General features: G+C 35.3%; 1 protein-coding gene across 1 annotated transcript in view; it reads right to left on the bottom strand.

The window, feature by feature from the left end:
* Positions 1-16,346, bottom strand: part of LOC114342607 (disco-interacting protein 2) — a 1,011,532-nt gene that overhangs the window by 192,790 nt on the left and 802,396 nt on the right. The window contains exon 7 of the mRNA XM_050658584.1: positions 5,204-5,467. Within this exon, the coding sequence (XP_050514541.1) occupies positions 5,204-5,467 (264 nt within the window). The remainder of the gene's footprint in view (positions 1-5,203; positions 5,468-16,346) is intronic.

The following is a 16,346-nucleotide window of genomic DNA, read 5'->3' as shown; positions in this document are numbered from 1 at the left end:
TATGCTCCGCATGGAGTGAAGAGGAATAAGTAAGTAATTAAGTAAGTAATCAATAATAATCCATCACAGAAGACAACAAAGGGGAATTTATTATAGACCCTAAAAGTCTTAAGGTAAGTCTCACATAAAACTACTAACTAAATAATTAACTAGTCAACTAACTTACTAAATTCTTTCAAAGATGTAAACCTAATTGCATACACACACAACGATTGTGGACCGTCGATTTTATATCGGCTGTCCAAATTCTACTACATAGTTACCCACGTGTGAGAACGGGGCATTGCAGACACGCCGACCGCTGATCGGTGCCGGTAAAATGACGATGAGCAGCCGTCCACTGCCACTGTATCGCCGGCACGACCAGGAAGTATTGGCGTATGTGACTAAATACAGTATTGGACACATATTGATATTTTATCGGCCAATTCTAGTCAACTGATCGGTGAAATTGTAGGTACATACTACGTTTTATCTCAACGAACCAGAGGAAGGCCCCAAATGAGATGAGCAGATTATATCAAGAAGCACGTGGGCTCTAGGTGGATACATATAGCGACAGACACAGAAGAATGGAAAAGGATTGGGGAGGCCTATGTCCAAAGATGGACCGAAGAAGGCTAATTAGATAGATAGATAGACGTTTTAATTTTAGTTTTGGTAATGCTTGCTATATAATTACGTTTCTTCTTTTTCTTCTTCTTCTTCTTCTTCCTTCGTGTATGTAGGCTTTAAAGCCTGTTTCTTCTTCAATATTAGCCTCCTAAATTGTGTAAGTTATCGACCATCTTTTTCTTGGTCTGCCAATACTTCTTCGTCCATTTGGTGACTTATCTCGTGCTATTAGTACCATCCTATCCTCTGCCATTCTACTAATGTGTTCGCTCCACTCCAGTTTCCGTTTTGTCACCCATCCATTTATGTCTTCTGCATTGCATGATAATTAAGTTTGCAATGGGTGATTTTCTTGATAATGATTTATTTCGTTAGTGGAGGCAAGACCTGTTGTGTGGGATAAAAGTTTAGATACATTTAAGGGCAGGAATCTTACTAGGGATGTATGGAGAGAAGTTTGCTGTGCCCGGAAACACAATTTTGAGATTATGGAGGATAAAGAAAAAATTTGGTTAGAATTCATTATTATTCAATAACTTCGTCTCACGACAACAAATCAGCTGATTGTTTGACGGGTAAAACTACGGTGAGTCTGCAAGCATCTGCTATCAGTAAAATATCGGCGGATTTTATACTGGCCGTCCGAAATCGGTGTGTGGGCAAGTAGCGTAACAGAACCCTGCCCCATGCCCCATGAATTTATCACCTTCTCTTTAGTTGTGTTGTGGTGGCTCAGTTGCAGTTCATACTGGAATAGCAAACAAGTGCGTATAAGGCCGAGACACACATAATCGCACCGAGCCAGCACCTCGTCCGCACCACGCCCGCACCGAGCAGAGACAGCAAGGCCGGCCTTGCTGCGAATATATTTGTATGTCTTGCCTTGTCCCGGCAGTATAGGCCGTTATGTACTCCTATAACTAAATACAAGAGAAACTATGTTCAGTCGAACCAAACATTATCAGCAATGGACCATAATGTAGTGCCTAATATCCAATATGTAAAAATATTATTAAAATATTTTCATGAATTATTTCAGAAACTTTTTCATTTGTCAGATACACAAGATTTAGAACTTTACTTTTGTTATCGAAATTTTGATATATCAAACTTGAATTATTATCGTTTCAGTGACGTTTAGTTCAATGCATTTGGATTGATAACGTATTTCCCCTAAGGCTTAGTAGAAGCTCAATTTCGATACGTTTGACGGTCAATGCCTAACGATTTAGCCGACAGAGCAACGTATCGTCAGTGCTACGAGATAGACATGATTAGTACTAAATATTCCGAGATTTACGGTTGACATATTATTTCATTTGGCAATTTGTGTAATATGGGATTTATCTTCGCCAGCATTGTCCATCGTGAAATAAACCGATGATTAATACACCGATATTGTTCACTTAATCGTAGAATAAACATTAATTTATTATATTTTAAGTTGTAGCAATCAACTTCGTTAAAAAACGAATATCAACGCTTGGTTGATCATGCATGATATTTGTTAAGTATCAAGATCAGTCAAGATCGGGAGAAATAAGACAAATCGATGATGATCGTCATTAAGTGAAATTCAGTAGTATTTTGTTATTTTCCAAAGTTAATTGAACTATTAATAATAGCCGCGTGGTAGCACACTGCGTTAGCCTGTGTCTTTTGCACAATTCAGCTGCGATTTAGTTTCGAGTAGGGACCATTGTGTTCACTTAACGTAAATCTATCTACATCGAGCCTGTATCATTTCACATTACAACATTAAAGATTTAAAAATTTAACAATAAAACACTGAAAACGTTTGTTTTCTATACTTCCACAAAATTTATTACAACTAAGTGACTACAGCTGTTTCGGCAGAGTGCCTTTCTCAAGTGATATAGTTTACAATGTGTTTGCCTTTTTAAGTCTTTAACTGAAGAGGTTGAGGAGTGGGGAGCTGTTTGTCTCGAGTTGGTCATTCAGAATTATATCTGTATTTTTCAATTTAATAATTTCCATAGATTCTAAAAAAGGCCTTAAGGCCTTTATTTTGAATATGCAGAATTTGAAACTCTTCATTGAAAGAATGATTGTGATCTAGAAGGTGAAGTGCATATGTAGAAGTGTCTGTTTTTCTATTGTTGAAAGCCCTTTTGTGTTCTGCTACCCGTTTGTCAAAGGTTCTGCCAGTTTGAAAGTTTTCGGACAGTCACCACAAGTTAGTTTGTACACACCACTCTGTAGTTGCTTTCTCTTTCGGCTTTTATTGTTCTTTATATATTTGCTTAAGTTGTTGTTAGTTCTGAAAGCTGGTGTTATTCCTTTCTTTTTTATGTATCTGGCTATTTTTGTTGTTATCTTACCAGTATATGTGAGAGAGCAGAAGGTACTGGGTTCTTTCTGTGGTGGTGGATACACTAATTTCAGGGTTTTCTTATGGAGTTTTTGGTTTTTGGTGTGGTGACTGTCCGAAAACTTACATCGGTCAAACTGGCAGAACCTTTGACAAACGGATAGCAGAACACAAAAGGGCTTTCAACAATAGAAAAACAGACACTTCTACATACGAACTTCACCTTCTAGATCATAATCATTCTTTCAATGAAGAGGTTCAAATTCTGCATATTCAAAATAAAGGCCTTAAGCTAAATACAGATATAATTCTGAATGACCAACTCGAGACAAACAGCTCCCCACTCCTCAACCTCTTCAGTTAAAGACTTAAAAAGGCAAACACATTGTAAACTATATCACTTGAGAAAGGCACTCTGCTGAAACAGCTGTAGTCACTTAGTTGTAATAAATTTTGTGGAAGTATAGAAAACAAACGTTTCAGTGTTTTATTGTTAGATAAAATGAACTTCCATCAAGTAACGGTCGAATCCATCAATTATTTAAAAATTTAATTTCAACTAGTTCACTGTATTGTGAAGGAGTTTTTAAGCAGGTAGGTACTCCTTAAGCAAGTCATCCCAATCATGTTTTACATAACAGTCAAAATTTCACCCACGTTTTCTTTACTTAGTGGGATTACTAAGTTTACAGTTTTACTTCAGGTAAAAGGGGTAAAACAGGTTCACGGATGATGATGATGACAACGTTTTGAACTATTGTAATCGTAATCGAAACAGATGTCCACCTTATCGATCGTTCCATGGTTTCTGGTGTAGGTATATCACCAGTGGATCTGCGAATGCAAAACTTTTTTGCGTTGCGCTTAAAAGGCATTAAATAATAGGTTTGTTCGTAGTACGATCCAATCGACCAGCAACCGTTGCCAACCATCAGACGCATGCGCAGTTAACAGTTAGCGCTGCGCAGTTAACAGTTCGAGTTCGTAGACTACGAACGCGCTTGCGTCTGACGGTTGGCAACGGTTGCTGATCGTTCTACGAACAAACCTATTATTGCTCTTCAGTGGTTTCACGGTTGTGCTTGTTGTCCGGAATAAACGCAGCACCCGTCGCGCACACTGCTTTCTCATGCCCCACATTGCATATAGGATACGATCCACGCGGTCTTTTGAGAATTGAGACTCGTAGTGTTCAATTGGCGGTCTGCTAATACGAGATCGCGGATTTTCGTTACGTTATCCTTCGTGGTAGCCGCTTTTGGGGCACCTGGGCGTGGCTCATCAAAAAACGACGTGCGACCACGTTTAAATTCATGAAACCAATTATTTTTCGATCCAAGCGCTCTTTGATTTTGCTGCGATTTCCCTTCCAAAAACAATAATTGAATCACGAACCGATAGTGCCCTTTTTCCATTTTTCTAAAATCCTCGGACACTCGCTTCCACATGCGGTCAAAATAAAACTGCTAGTCCGATTCGGCTAAAATTTTAACACTAGCCGTCTACGAGAATGTATGTACTTCACGATAGTAAATTTCTCTTGTGATAGTGGAGCCCTCGAGTGGGGAGGCTAAGTGCTTATCGGACCGCCGCGCCGTTGTATCTTTATGACATTCATGATTTGTTTCTAAATGCCGTATTAATTTGTATGGTTTTAGGCAATCATTTGAGAGCAAACATACCGTGGTTACGGAATTCCATTTATTACGCATATGAATCCATATATTATAACTGGTATTATATTTTTTTCATATTATTATTTCATGTTATAGATCGGTTCTTAAAAGAATATACATAATTAAAATGTACGTAATTAAAAACAAAAGTAGGTATTAGAAAAAAGAATTGAAACCAAAAACCACAACCTGATTCGTGTGTTTTATCCTTGACAATTGGTAAGAATAATTCGGATTATTTTTCCAGCAGAGAATCAAATTAAAGCAAATAAAAGTATCTATATTTTGTCAAAATTACCTACACGTTTACTTTAGGTGGTAGTTTTGTCTGTCAGGCTGTCAGGAAGCTGACTATTAAGAATCTATAAGAGAGGTGGATATGTTATAAAGCAACCTATAAGTTAACACACTCGAATAAAAATGAAATAAGTATATGTGCAATTCGTTTTCCCTGATATATTTATATCCATGGACTTTCTCTTTTCTTTGTTTCTCTATCCCTTTCTAATGTTCATTATAAGATTTTTGTTTTCAAATTTAAACAATTTACACTTGTCATAAAATCCTTTAGTTGACTTACCCTCAGGTTTCGGGGCATTTGGATCTTTGGGGTTAGCTGCTATTTCCAATTCGATATCATCATCTTCATAAAATTCTGGTAATGGTCGTCGCTTAGGTCTTTTGAGAGTATTTAAAAGCTGCTGAATTTTAGTAGATACCTTCCATCTTCCGGTACCAGTACCAGTATCATCAGATCCGGAAGAACCATATCGGTTAACTCTATCTGCTGCTGGTCTACGACCTCCTTGTGCTGTATTATGAGTGACGTCCGGGGGTTGAGAATCTGTGAAAATAAAAATAAAAATAAATAAAAAAAAATAAAAATAAAATAATAAATAAAAAATAATATATTCATAGAAAAATATAATCTTAAATATAATCTCTAAAAAATATAATCCTTTTTCTATCTCTAAAAAATTAGTATGCACTTTGGACTAAATATGCAAAATGGCCAGAACATCCAGACCATGGGTGAGAACAATATGTATAAATATCTTGGAGTACCTAAAGCAACTGCGGAAAATTGACCAAAAGCAAATAAAAACTGAGATAACTACAGCATTTATACCAAGGGTAAAACAGCTACTTCGTTCACACCTTAACGGTGAAAATTTGTTTAAGGGACTAAACACCTACGTACGTTCCGCGCTTAACTATTCATTTGGCATTGTTAAGTGGACTAAGGGCCAGTTGTTCGAACGCTAATCAAAAATGGAATCCACTGATCATTATCAAATACTTATTTAATAGGGCTTTTCATCGATTGTCATTTGTTTCGAGCTTCTGTCATGTGTCACATAACATTAATATATCTACGTCATACGTCTTTGGTTTGTATTATTGTATATACCAATAACGTATGTCGTAGATGTATTAATATTATGTGACACATGACAGAAGCTCGAAACAAATGACTGTGAATGAAAAGCCCTATTACAATTATTTGATTAAGCGTACTTCTGACATATGTCACATTTTGAGGTTATGTTGACATTGGTGAGTGATTTATTTTATTATTTTGGCTTTAATCTAAAATAAACCATAATTAAACTCGTTCTGATGTTAATTTCTTGTTTTTACTTACAAATCGATAATAATATTAAGCAATTTTTAATAATTTAACAGCTGCGGCTATATTTTAATTATTGCTTTACCTACAATCAATGAATGATTAGTGTTTTACATGTATTTTTGATGCCTCGATTTGATTCACATCAAGAAAATTGATTACAATAAACTGATTGATTATAATCAACTTCTTGATTAACGTTCGAACAACCCTTAAACACATAGGTATAGAAAATCTTCAGCGAAAAGTAAGAACATACCTCACAAAGGCACAAAAATACCATCCTCGAAATGCAGTAGAAAGAACGACATTACCACGGAATTTAGTAGGAAGAGGACTTATGGATATATGTGAGCAATTAGATAAAAGATTTCTAATTTAAGAACTTATTTTCAGATGCAGACTGAGACATCTACTCTACATCGTGCTATTTGCGCAGTATATGACACAACACCGATCAAACTAAGGGAACCAGAAATGCGCATAAACCACCTTAAAAAGGACGAAAAAATGCGCACCTGGATAGATAAACCTCTGCACGGGCGACATCCCAATGAGGTCGGCCAAAACTATGTCGACAATACAGCGTCGAACTATTGGTTGACATCAGAAAATATGTTCTATGAAACAGAAGGTTCATTACTAGCCATTCAGGATCAGGTTATACCAACCAACAATTACCTGAAATATATTGTCAAAGACCCTCAGGTCCAAAACGACAAATTCCGATATGGATGTCAAGCCCAAGAAACCATCCAACATCTTACAGGGGGCTGCCAGGCATTTGCTGCAACTGAATACAAGGACCGGCATGACTCAGTAGGAAAGATTCTTCATCAAGAGACAGTCCCAGCTTGATAGCTGGGACTTCTCCAAACGGACCATCTCTCATATTATCAATACGTCCCTGAGAGTATGCTTGAGAATGACAACTACAAGCTATACTGGCACCACACTGTATTCACAAATCAAACAGTAGCACCTAATAGACCAGATCTCGTATAAGTTAATAAATTAACAAGACAAACAACACTAATTGATGTATGGCGATACCTAACAATAATCTACGTACTAAATTTACTGAAAAGATCGCCAAGTACAGAGATCTGGAAATTCAAATACGAAGACAATGGAGAATGCAAAGTACCACGACCATTCCGATTATTATGTCTACTACTGGAGTCATTCTGAAGAACCTCCTCGAAAAATAAAAAGGCTGGGTCTAAATGAAGATCTTTAAAAGACCTTGAAGAAAGCTGTACTACTCGCGACGGCCGGATGTGTACGAAAATTTTTGTGAGATACTGCAGCATACCAAGTCACGTAGGGCTCGATAACACGGAAAGAGTCCCACCAGAGCTTAATCCTTTTAATACCGTAGGTATCTGGGATGAGTCAATTTTCTACTTAGTATTGTGAGCCGCATGGATAAATCTGGAAAATATAATAATAAAATAATCCAATCTTATGGAATCCTAATGCGACACGTTGTGCAGTTTGTCCAAGACATTTGTCGATATATAAACATTAAATGATATTTAAGAAACGTCATTTTATTTTTTATATCTTTTTTATAACAACTTCAGAACGACTGAAACGATTCGGCTAATTTCGATTTTGAAACATTTGTAAAAGTCCAAAGAGGGTTTAAAAGGTGAGAAAATGTGATGAAATTGTAAATTGTAATGTTTTGTGTTGTCCTTATATGTAACTCTGGTCTGTCCATTCTATTTAGTTAGTCGTTGACTTGGAATTAGTCTGCTATCAATATACAGGGTGTTTCATTGGGAAAGTAACATACGTTAACTGTAGAAAGAGGACACTTAGGCGGTCTCAAAAATACCATACTTAGTGGGTGTTACTTCATTCATAACAAAGATACTTGGTGTTTTATCTATCTTGCCATTTTCTTATTTGGTTCATAACTTTTTAACCACACATTTATTTTATTTTTGGCACGCAAATATTCTTTAAGGTGTGCAATCAATTAATTTATTTACAATTGAAAAAAATCCAGGTCCGGATTAAAAAATATTGGAAAAAGGTTCCGACCCAAAAACAACACCCTGTACATTAATTTTGTTTAAAATGGATTTTGCATTTGAAAAGAGGATGAAAAACTAAATTTAGTGGTGTACTTTGAATTTTCGGCAAAATGATTTTTCTTGTAAAATTTTGAATTTGAATTCTGAAATTATGCGAATTGCGAGAGCTCTAAGTAGAAACAAATTGAAATACTACTTACAACTTGTTAAATACACTGTATATTTATTTTATATTTAACAGCCAATATTAGTTAAGGTGCCCAATCAATTAATTTATTTAAAATTATAAAAAATCCAGGTCCGGATTAAAAAATATTGGAAAAATGTTCCGACCCAAAAAACACCCTGTACATTATTTTTTTTTAAATGGATCTTGTATTTAAAAAGATGATGAAAAACCAAATTTAGTGGTATACTTTGAATTTTCGGCAAAATGATTTTTCGGGTAAAATTTTGAATTTGAATTCTGAAATTATGTGAATTGCGAGAGCTTGAAGTAAAAAAATTAAAATGTGACTTAATTTTGATTAATACCATTATTTAATCTAAATTGGTAACATGTTACAATTTTAGTATTTTTTTATTATGGCGACAAATAATTCATAACAAATATTCAACTTTAATAATGAATGAATAAATAATAAAGAGTCCACAAAAAATACATAACTTTAATCAACGAACTATTTTAAAAATTAAAAAAAAAAACAGAAAAAAATTGCTGAAAAATAACTTTTGGATATCTAAAATACAAAGTTTATAACGAGGAAATAAATAGTAGGGAACAACTTCTTGACCAGATTCGAGACGCCTTCCAAGAAATGAAGAATAACCCTGACGAGATTAGGGAAGTCACTCAGACAAAAAACAAAAACAGCAAGACTTTGTCTTCAAATTGGTGGTGGTCATTTTGAACAATTACTATAGTTTTAATAATCAATTTTTTTGAAAAAGTTTTCTGTTTTTTTTTAATTTTTAAGATAGTTCGTTGATTAAGGTTATGTATATTTGCCAGTTTATTATTTTTATTATCTTTATTAGTTACTCTTTATTATTTATTCATTAATTATTTAAGGTGAATATTTGTTATGAATTATTTGTCGCCATAATAAAAAACATAGGTCTGGATCTCGCGTATGAAAAAAAGTTGATTAATAGCAAGCTGAAAATTTGTTAATAGCTTAAGGGTGTCTAGTCGGACAAACTTTGATATATGCGAACACTGGAACAGGGGAAGTTTTAATTGTGGAACAGGTTAAAAATTTGAAACGGTCAGACCACCAAAACGTCACATGTATTTTGTCCGACAGAACTTCCAATTGATTTGTTACCCTTTCATTAAACTCTCATGCAAAAATCAGACTGCTATTTATCACCTGTCATAGTTCCTGTCGTTTGACATATTCTACGTGTTTCACTCATTATAATTCCCATTTGGTAACAAATAGCAGCCTGATTTTTACATGAGAGTTTAATGAAAGGGTAACAAATCAATTGGAAGTTTTGTCGGACAAAATACATGTGAAGTTTTCGTGGTCTGACCGTTCCAAATTTTTAACCTGTTCCACAATTAAAACTTCCCCTGTTCCAGTGTTCCCGTATATCAAAGTTTGTCCGACTAGACACCCTTAAGCTATTAACAAATTTTCAGCTTGCTCTTAATCAACCTTTTTTTTCATACGCGGGATCCAGACCTAACACTGAAATGTTAATATTTTACCAATTTAGATTAAATAATTGTATTAATTAAAATTAAGTCACATTTAAATTTTTTTTACTTCGAACTCTCGCAATTCACATAATTTCAGAATTCAAATTCAAAATTTTACCAGAAAAATCATTTTGCCGAAAATTCAAAATATACCACTACATTTAGTTTATTATCCTCTTTTTAAACGCAAAATCCATTTAAAAAATAATGTACAGGGTGTTTTTTGGGTCGGAACATTTTTCCATTATTTTTTAATCCGGACCTGGATTTTTTATAATTTTAAATAAATTAATTGATTGGGCACTTTAAATAATATTGGTTGTTAAATATAAAATAAATATACAGTGTGTTTAACAAGTTGTAAGTCGTATTTCAATTTTTTTCTACTTAGAGCTCTCGCAATTCGCATAATTTCAGAATTCAAATTAAAAATTTTACAAAAAAAATCATTTTGCCGAAAATTCAAAGTACACCATTTAATTTAGTTTTTCATCCACTTTTCAAATGCAAAATCCATTTTAAAAAAATTTAATGTACAGGGTGTTGTTTTTGGGTCGGAACATTTTTCCAATATTTTTTAATCCGGACGTGGATTTTTTTCAATTGTAAATAAATTAATTGATTGTACACCTTATAGAATATTTGCGTGCCAAATATAAAATAAATATACAGTGTGGTTAAAAAGTTATGAACCAAATAAGAAAATGGCAAAATAGATAAAACAGCCAGTATCTTTGTTATGAATGAAGTAACACCCACTAAGTATGGTATTTTTGAGACCGCCTAAGTGTCCTATGTCTACAGTTAACGTATGTTACTTTCCCAATGAAACACCCTGTATATAGTGACCAAAATTCTGGAAACTTTACAAAAACTTTAGTTTTGTTAGCAGCATGCATCTCGATGAAACTTGGTGCATTCGATTCGTAAAAGCCTTAGGACACTTTGTGAACCAAAGTTATGATGACGAAATAAAAATTGTATTATTGAACAAGGAAAATGCATTTTCCGAAATGCATTTAGAAGTGTTGAAATATGATAAATTTGTAATTCGGAAATAATTGACATAAATGAGTTCAATAGTACTAATCGGAGGTTTTTGGGTTCGCTGAACACGAATATCATGACGATGATAATCTCCGAGGCACCAGGTGGCTCGGAGACATCGGTGCCTCGGAGACACCATAATATTGAACTCATTTATGTCAATTATTTCCGAATTACTTATCATTTTTCAACACATCGAAATGCATTTCGGAAAATACATTTTCCTTGTTCAATAATGCAATTTTCATTTCGTCATCGTCACTTTATTTGACGTTGTCATGATGACGAAATGAAAATTGCATTATTGAACAAGGAAAATGCATTTTCCGAAATGCATTTCGAAGTGTTGAAAAATGATAAATTTGTAATTCGGAAATAATTGAAATAAATGAGTTCAATATTCTGGTGTCTCCGAGGCACCGATGTCTCCGATGGTCTCCGAGGCACTTGGTGGCTCGGAGACCATCGTCGTCATGATATTCGTGTTCAGCCAACCCAAAAACCTCCGAGTAATAATATTGGACTCATTTATGTCAATTATTTCCGAATTACAAATTTATCATTCTTCAACACTTCGAAATGCATTTCGGAAAATGCATTTTCCTTGTTCAGTAATGCCATTTTTATTTCGTCATCATCACTTTAGTTCACAAAGGTTTCTAAGGCTTTTACGAATCGCATGCACAAAGTTTCATCCAGATGAATGCTGCTAACAAAACTAAAATTTTTGTAAAGTTTCCAGAATTTTCGCCATTAGTGTAGGTACTAGCAATAATACATCTTGGCTTTGATATCGTTGTCCTTTATCCAATGTGTTAGGTACATTTTATGACAACTATTCCAAACAATTAGCATATATTTTTAGATCATCTATTTCATTACTTACAAATTGAGCTTTTATTTTATTTATTTATTTATCTTTTATTTAGTAAAACTCTAGGAGGAAGCTTATATTATTACTACGATCAATAAGTAAGTTAGTTCTATTAGCACTGGTCCCAGGACACTTTCTTGTGGAACTTCAACTTTAATTAGTCTTAATTCTAAATATGCTTTCTCATTTTAACTACAAAGTATCTGTCGACTATATATGATTCCATCAGTTGGGAATGTTGTTTTGGTAAGTAGCATCTCATTTTATGATAATCGTCATGCCACACTTTGTCAAAAGCCTGCGCTACATCGAGAAAAATTGCAGAACAGATTTTTCCTTCTTCTAGAGCTTTTTAACTATATCTGTTATTCTATGCACCGTATCTATCGCTGAGTGACTTTCTCTAAACCCCGCTGATGATTAGTAATTAGATTTTTCCTCTATAATCGGTTTTGGTCTCTTCAAGAATAATTTTTCATATAATTTCGACATGACAGGCAATAGTGAAATAGGCCTATATGAAGAAGTTTCTTGTGGAAGTTTTCTTGGTTTTAGTGTCATTATGATTTCTGCCACCTTCTATATCTTTGGTACGTACCTCAGTCTAAAGGAAGCATTTATAAAATGTGTTAGATTTATTATAGTTTTCCTTGGAAGTTGCTTTACCACTTCTCCAGTAATGAGGTCAAATCCAAGAGCTTTCTTTGGGCTTATATTTTCTTTTATTTCCATATACATTTCTTTTGGAGTTACAGGGCTAACATCCATTTCATCTTGATCAGGAAGCTCCCAGTTTATTATTTCGTGTTGTTCATTTAGTTGCAGAGTATACTCAGTGACATTAGAAGTGTTACACCCAGAAGGCATCATTTCTGGAACTTAATTTTTTGGCAACATGGTACATTTTCATCAAGAATGAAACAATAACATTGGCAAGACTTTTATTGGCATGTAATAAAAAAAAATTAATAATATGTTTGGCGACCCCCTAGCTGAATACACTCCTGTACACGTCTAGGCATTGACAAAATGAGATGATCTATGTCTGCTTGTGGCACCACGTTCCAAGCAACTTGAATATCATGGATTAACTGTGCCAGAGTCTGTGGAGGATGGTGCAAAGTGTCTCCTCCCCAGTATATCCCACACATGTTCGATAGGATTTAAACCCAGTGAACGGGGTAGTCACGGCAAAAAATTAACGCCGGCTTCTTGGAGAAAGCCCATAGTTCGACGAGCAATATGGGGACGCGCGTTGTCTACCTGAAAAAGGTCGTTTCGACGGCCGTCTAGATAAGGCAGTAAAGTGGTTTGTAAGATGCCATCAACATAACGCACATCTGTCATACTGCCTCGAATAAACAAAAGTGGTGATTGGCTACCATAGGCGATAACCCCCCAAACCATTATTCCAACTGTCCTGTGTAGATGCCACTCAACAGCAAACCCGATATCTCGTCGCTCTCCACTGCGGCGTCTTATCATCTTACGACCATCATGCAAACCTAAACAAAATCGCGATTCATCGCTGAATGCTGCATTATGCAATTCTGCCACCCAATGCTGCCGTTCTCTGCATCAATTCAAACGTTGATGCCAGTGGTCCGCAGGCAAAGGAAGCACTCGTCGTGGGCAGAATAACACCAGTCCAAGGACTCGAATGCTACGGTATAGGGTACGTATAGTAACAAGTCTACCTTCTACTCCAAACCATTGGTCAGCGATTTGACGCGTAGTAGCAAAACGGTCTCGCAGATCCAGGAGTCTAAAACGCCTATCTTGACGCCCTGTGGTACGCCTCGGTTGACCAGTTGGTCTTTTTCGTGTTCCACTACCTTCGTTTGTCCACATATGACACACTCGCATAACTGTCAGTGCCGTACAATTAACACTACGGCCGATTTCGCGATATGACAAACCATATCTCTATAGGCAATAATTCTACCCCTGAGTCTTCGAACTCGAGACATATTCTTTCACTGAATACAATTAGACTGAGAAATAATAACTAAAAATTTCTGTACCAACTGGTCTTCATAAATTGGTCTTTTCACAAAAAAATTTAAAGATAAAACTTTATTTTTACAAAAACTATAAAAGATAAAACATTGATATTGTTATCATAGCATGCTTTAAATATAGTCATTGTGCTGCCAAAAAATTAAGTTCCAGAAATGATTCCTTCTGGGTGTAACACTTCTAATGTCACTGAGTATATTTTTTAGTATTCTCTAATCGGTGGATTCTATAAGATTGACCTTTTTGTTCGTTTGGTAGCCTTCCATAGTGAGTAATCAGTAGTAATATCATTTGATAGTTCATTTAGATGCTAACCGATTCGTTTTTAATTCTTTGAGTTTCTCTGTTTAAGAGGCTACAGTAGCGCGTCATCAAAACGAAAAACGCGTTCCAAGATTGTGGCTTAAATTTTGAATATTTTGTCGAGATATTTCGCACACAATACAGTAAAGAATGGTGGTACAGAGCCCAATTTTAGAAATATGTTATGATGTGGAAATTACTCTATAATTAAATACAGCATTAAAAGCCTGTACCGCCATTAAGAAGAAAAAAAATACACTTTCTTCAAATAAACTTTTTTATCCCATGCCTAGATTTTGTGCCACATTGGAACTACTAAAATTTTTTATCTCTAACAAGATATCGAAAATATTATAACTAATAACTGATTAGGGAAGATAGACAAATAGTCACTGTCATTTTGACAAACCTACGTCAGATTTCTAAGTGTAACAGCACGATTCTCTTATCTGCTATGTTATCTGTATTGATATCTGTTCAGTGCAGTAGTGTAAGAATTCGTTAGGGTTGATTCATAGGGAAGTAGTGTTTATTTATAATTAATTTATTATATTTTTGTGTGTAATAGAACTAAGTTGTTGGACTGTTTGAAAAAATAGATTATTGTTAATTGTGAGTTTTACTTAAAGGTAATATTTCACGTAAAAATATTTCGAATTCTAATCATCATCATCATTCTCCTCGCCTTATCCCTATGCGGGGTCGGCTTCCCTAATTGCATTTCTCCACACAATTCTATCTTGGGCCATATCAATGTTAATCCCCTTTACCAACATGTCCTGCCTATCGTCTCCCCCCAGGTCTTCTTTGGTCTTCCTCTCCTACTCCTTCCAGGAATCGGCACTTCAGCTATTCTTCGTATTGGGTGGTTAACGTCTCGACGTTGAACATGACCAAACCATCTTAACCTATGCTCTCTCATTTTGGCATCAATTGGTGCCACACCTAGACTTCCCCTAATATACTCATTTCTAATTTTATCCTTCTTTGTCACTCCACTCATCCATCTAAGCATTCTCATTTCCGCCACATGCACTCGTTGTTCCTCTTTCTTTTTCACTGCCCAAAATTCAGTTCCGTACATCATAGCTGGTCTTATGGCTGTTTTATAGAATTTTCCCTTCAGCTTCATTGGGATTTTTCTGTCACACAACACACCACACCACTCGCTTCTTTCCACTTCATCCACCCAGCCCTAATTCTACTGCATGCATCTCCATCTATTTCTCCATTACTCTGTAATACCGATCCTAGGTACTTAAAACTATTGCTTTTCACGATCATTTCACCATCCAAAGATACCATTTTATTTGTAGTAGCTCCATCTTTAAATGAACATTCCAAATACTCTGTTTCTGTCCTACTAAGTTTTAAACCTTTTATCTCCAGAGCTTGTCTCCACTGTTCCAGTTTTTGTTTTAAGTCTCTTTCACTATTTCCTACTAACACGACATCATCAGCATACATTAAGCACCATGGAATGTTACCCTGTAGTTTCGCTGTTATCTGGTCCAAAACTAATGAGAATAAATACGGACTAAGCACAGAACTTTGATGCAATCCTACTTTCACATGAAATTTATCAGTCTCTCCCACACCTGTCCTAACACTAATCGTTACTCCCTCATACATATCCCTCACAATCTTTACATATTCACCAGGAACTCCTTTCTTATTGAGTGCCCACCACAGAATCTCTCGAGGAACTCTATCATATGCTTTCTCAAGATTAATGAATACCATATGAGCGTTTGTTTCTTTACTCCTGTATTTTTCCATCAACTGCCTTATAATGAAAATTGCATCTGTTGTTGATCTACCCCGCATAAAGCCAAATTGATTCTCGGATATTTCTGTCTCTTCACGTATCCGTCTATCAATTAGTCTTTCCCATATTTTCATGGTGTGGCTAAGCAGTTTTATGGCCCTGTAATTTGTACATTGTTGTATATCTCCCTTGTTTTTGTAAACAGGTACCAGTATACTGCTTCTCCATTCGTCTGGCATTTGTCCAACTTTCATAATTCTATAAAATAGACCTGCTAGCCACCTTGTTCCCGTCTCTCCCAATGCTCTCCATACTTCCCCAGGAATATC

This window comes from Diabrotica virgifera, chromosome 8 (genome assembly GCF_917563875.1).
Source record: "Diabrotica virgifera virgifera chromosome 8, PGI_DIABVI_V3a".
NCBI classification, from domain to species: Eukaryota; Metazoa; Arthropoda; class Insecta; order Coleoptera; family Chrysomelidae; genus Diabrotica; species Diabrotica virgifera.
This window is presented reverse-complemented; position numbering and strand designations above follow the sequence as displayed.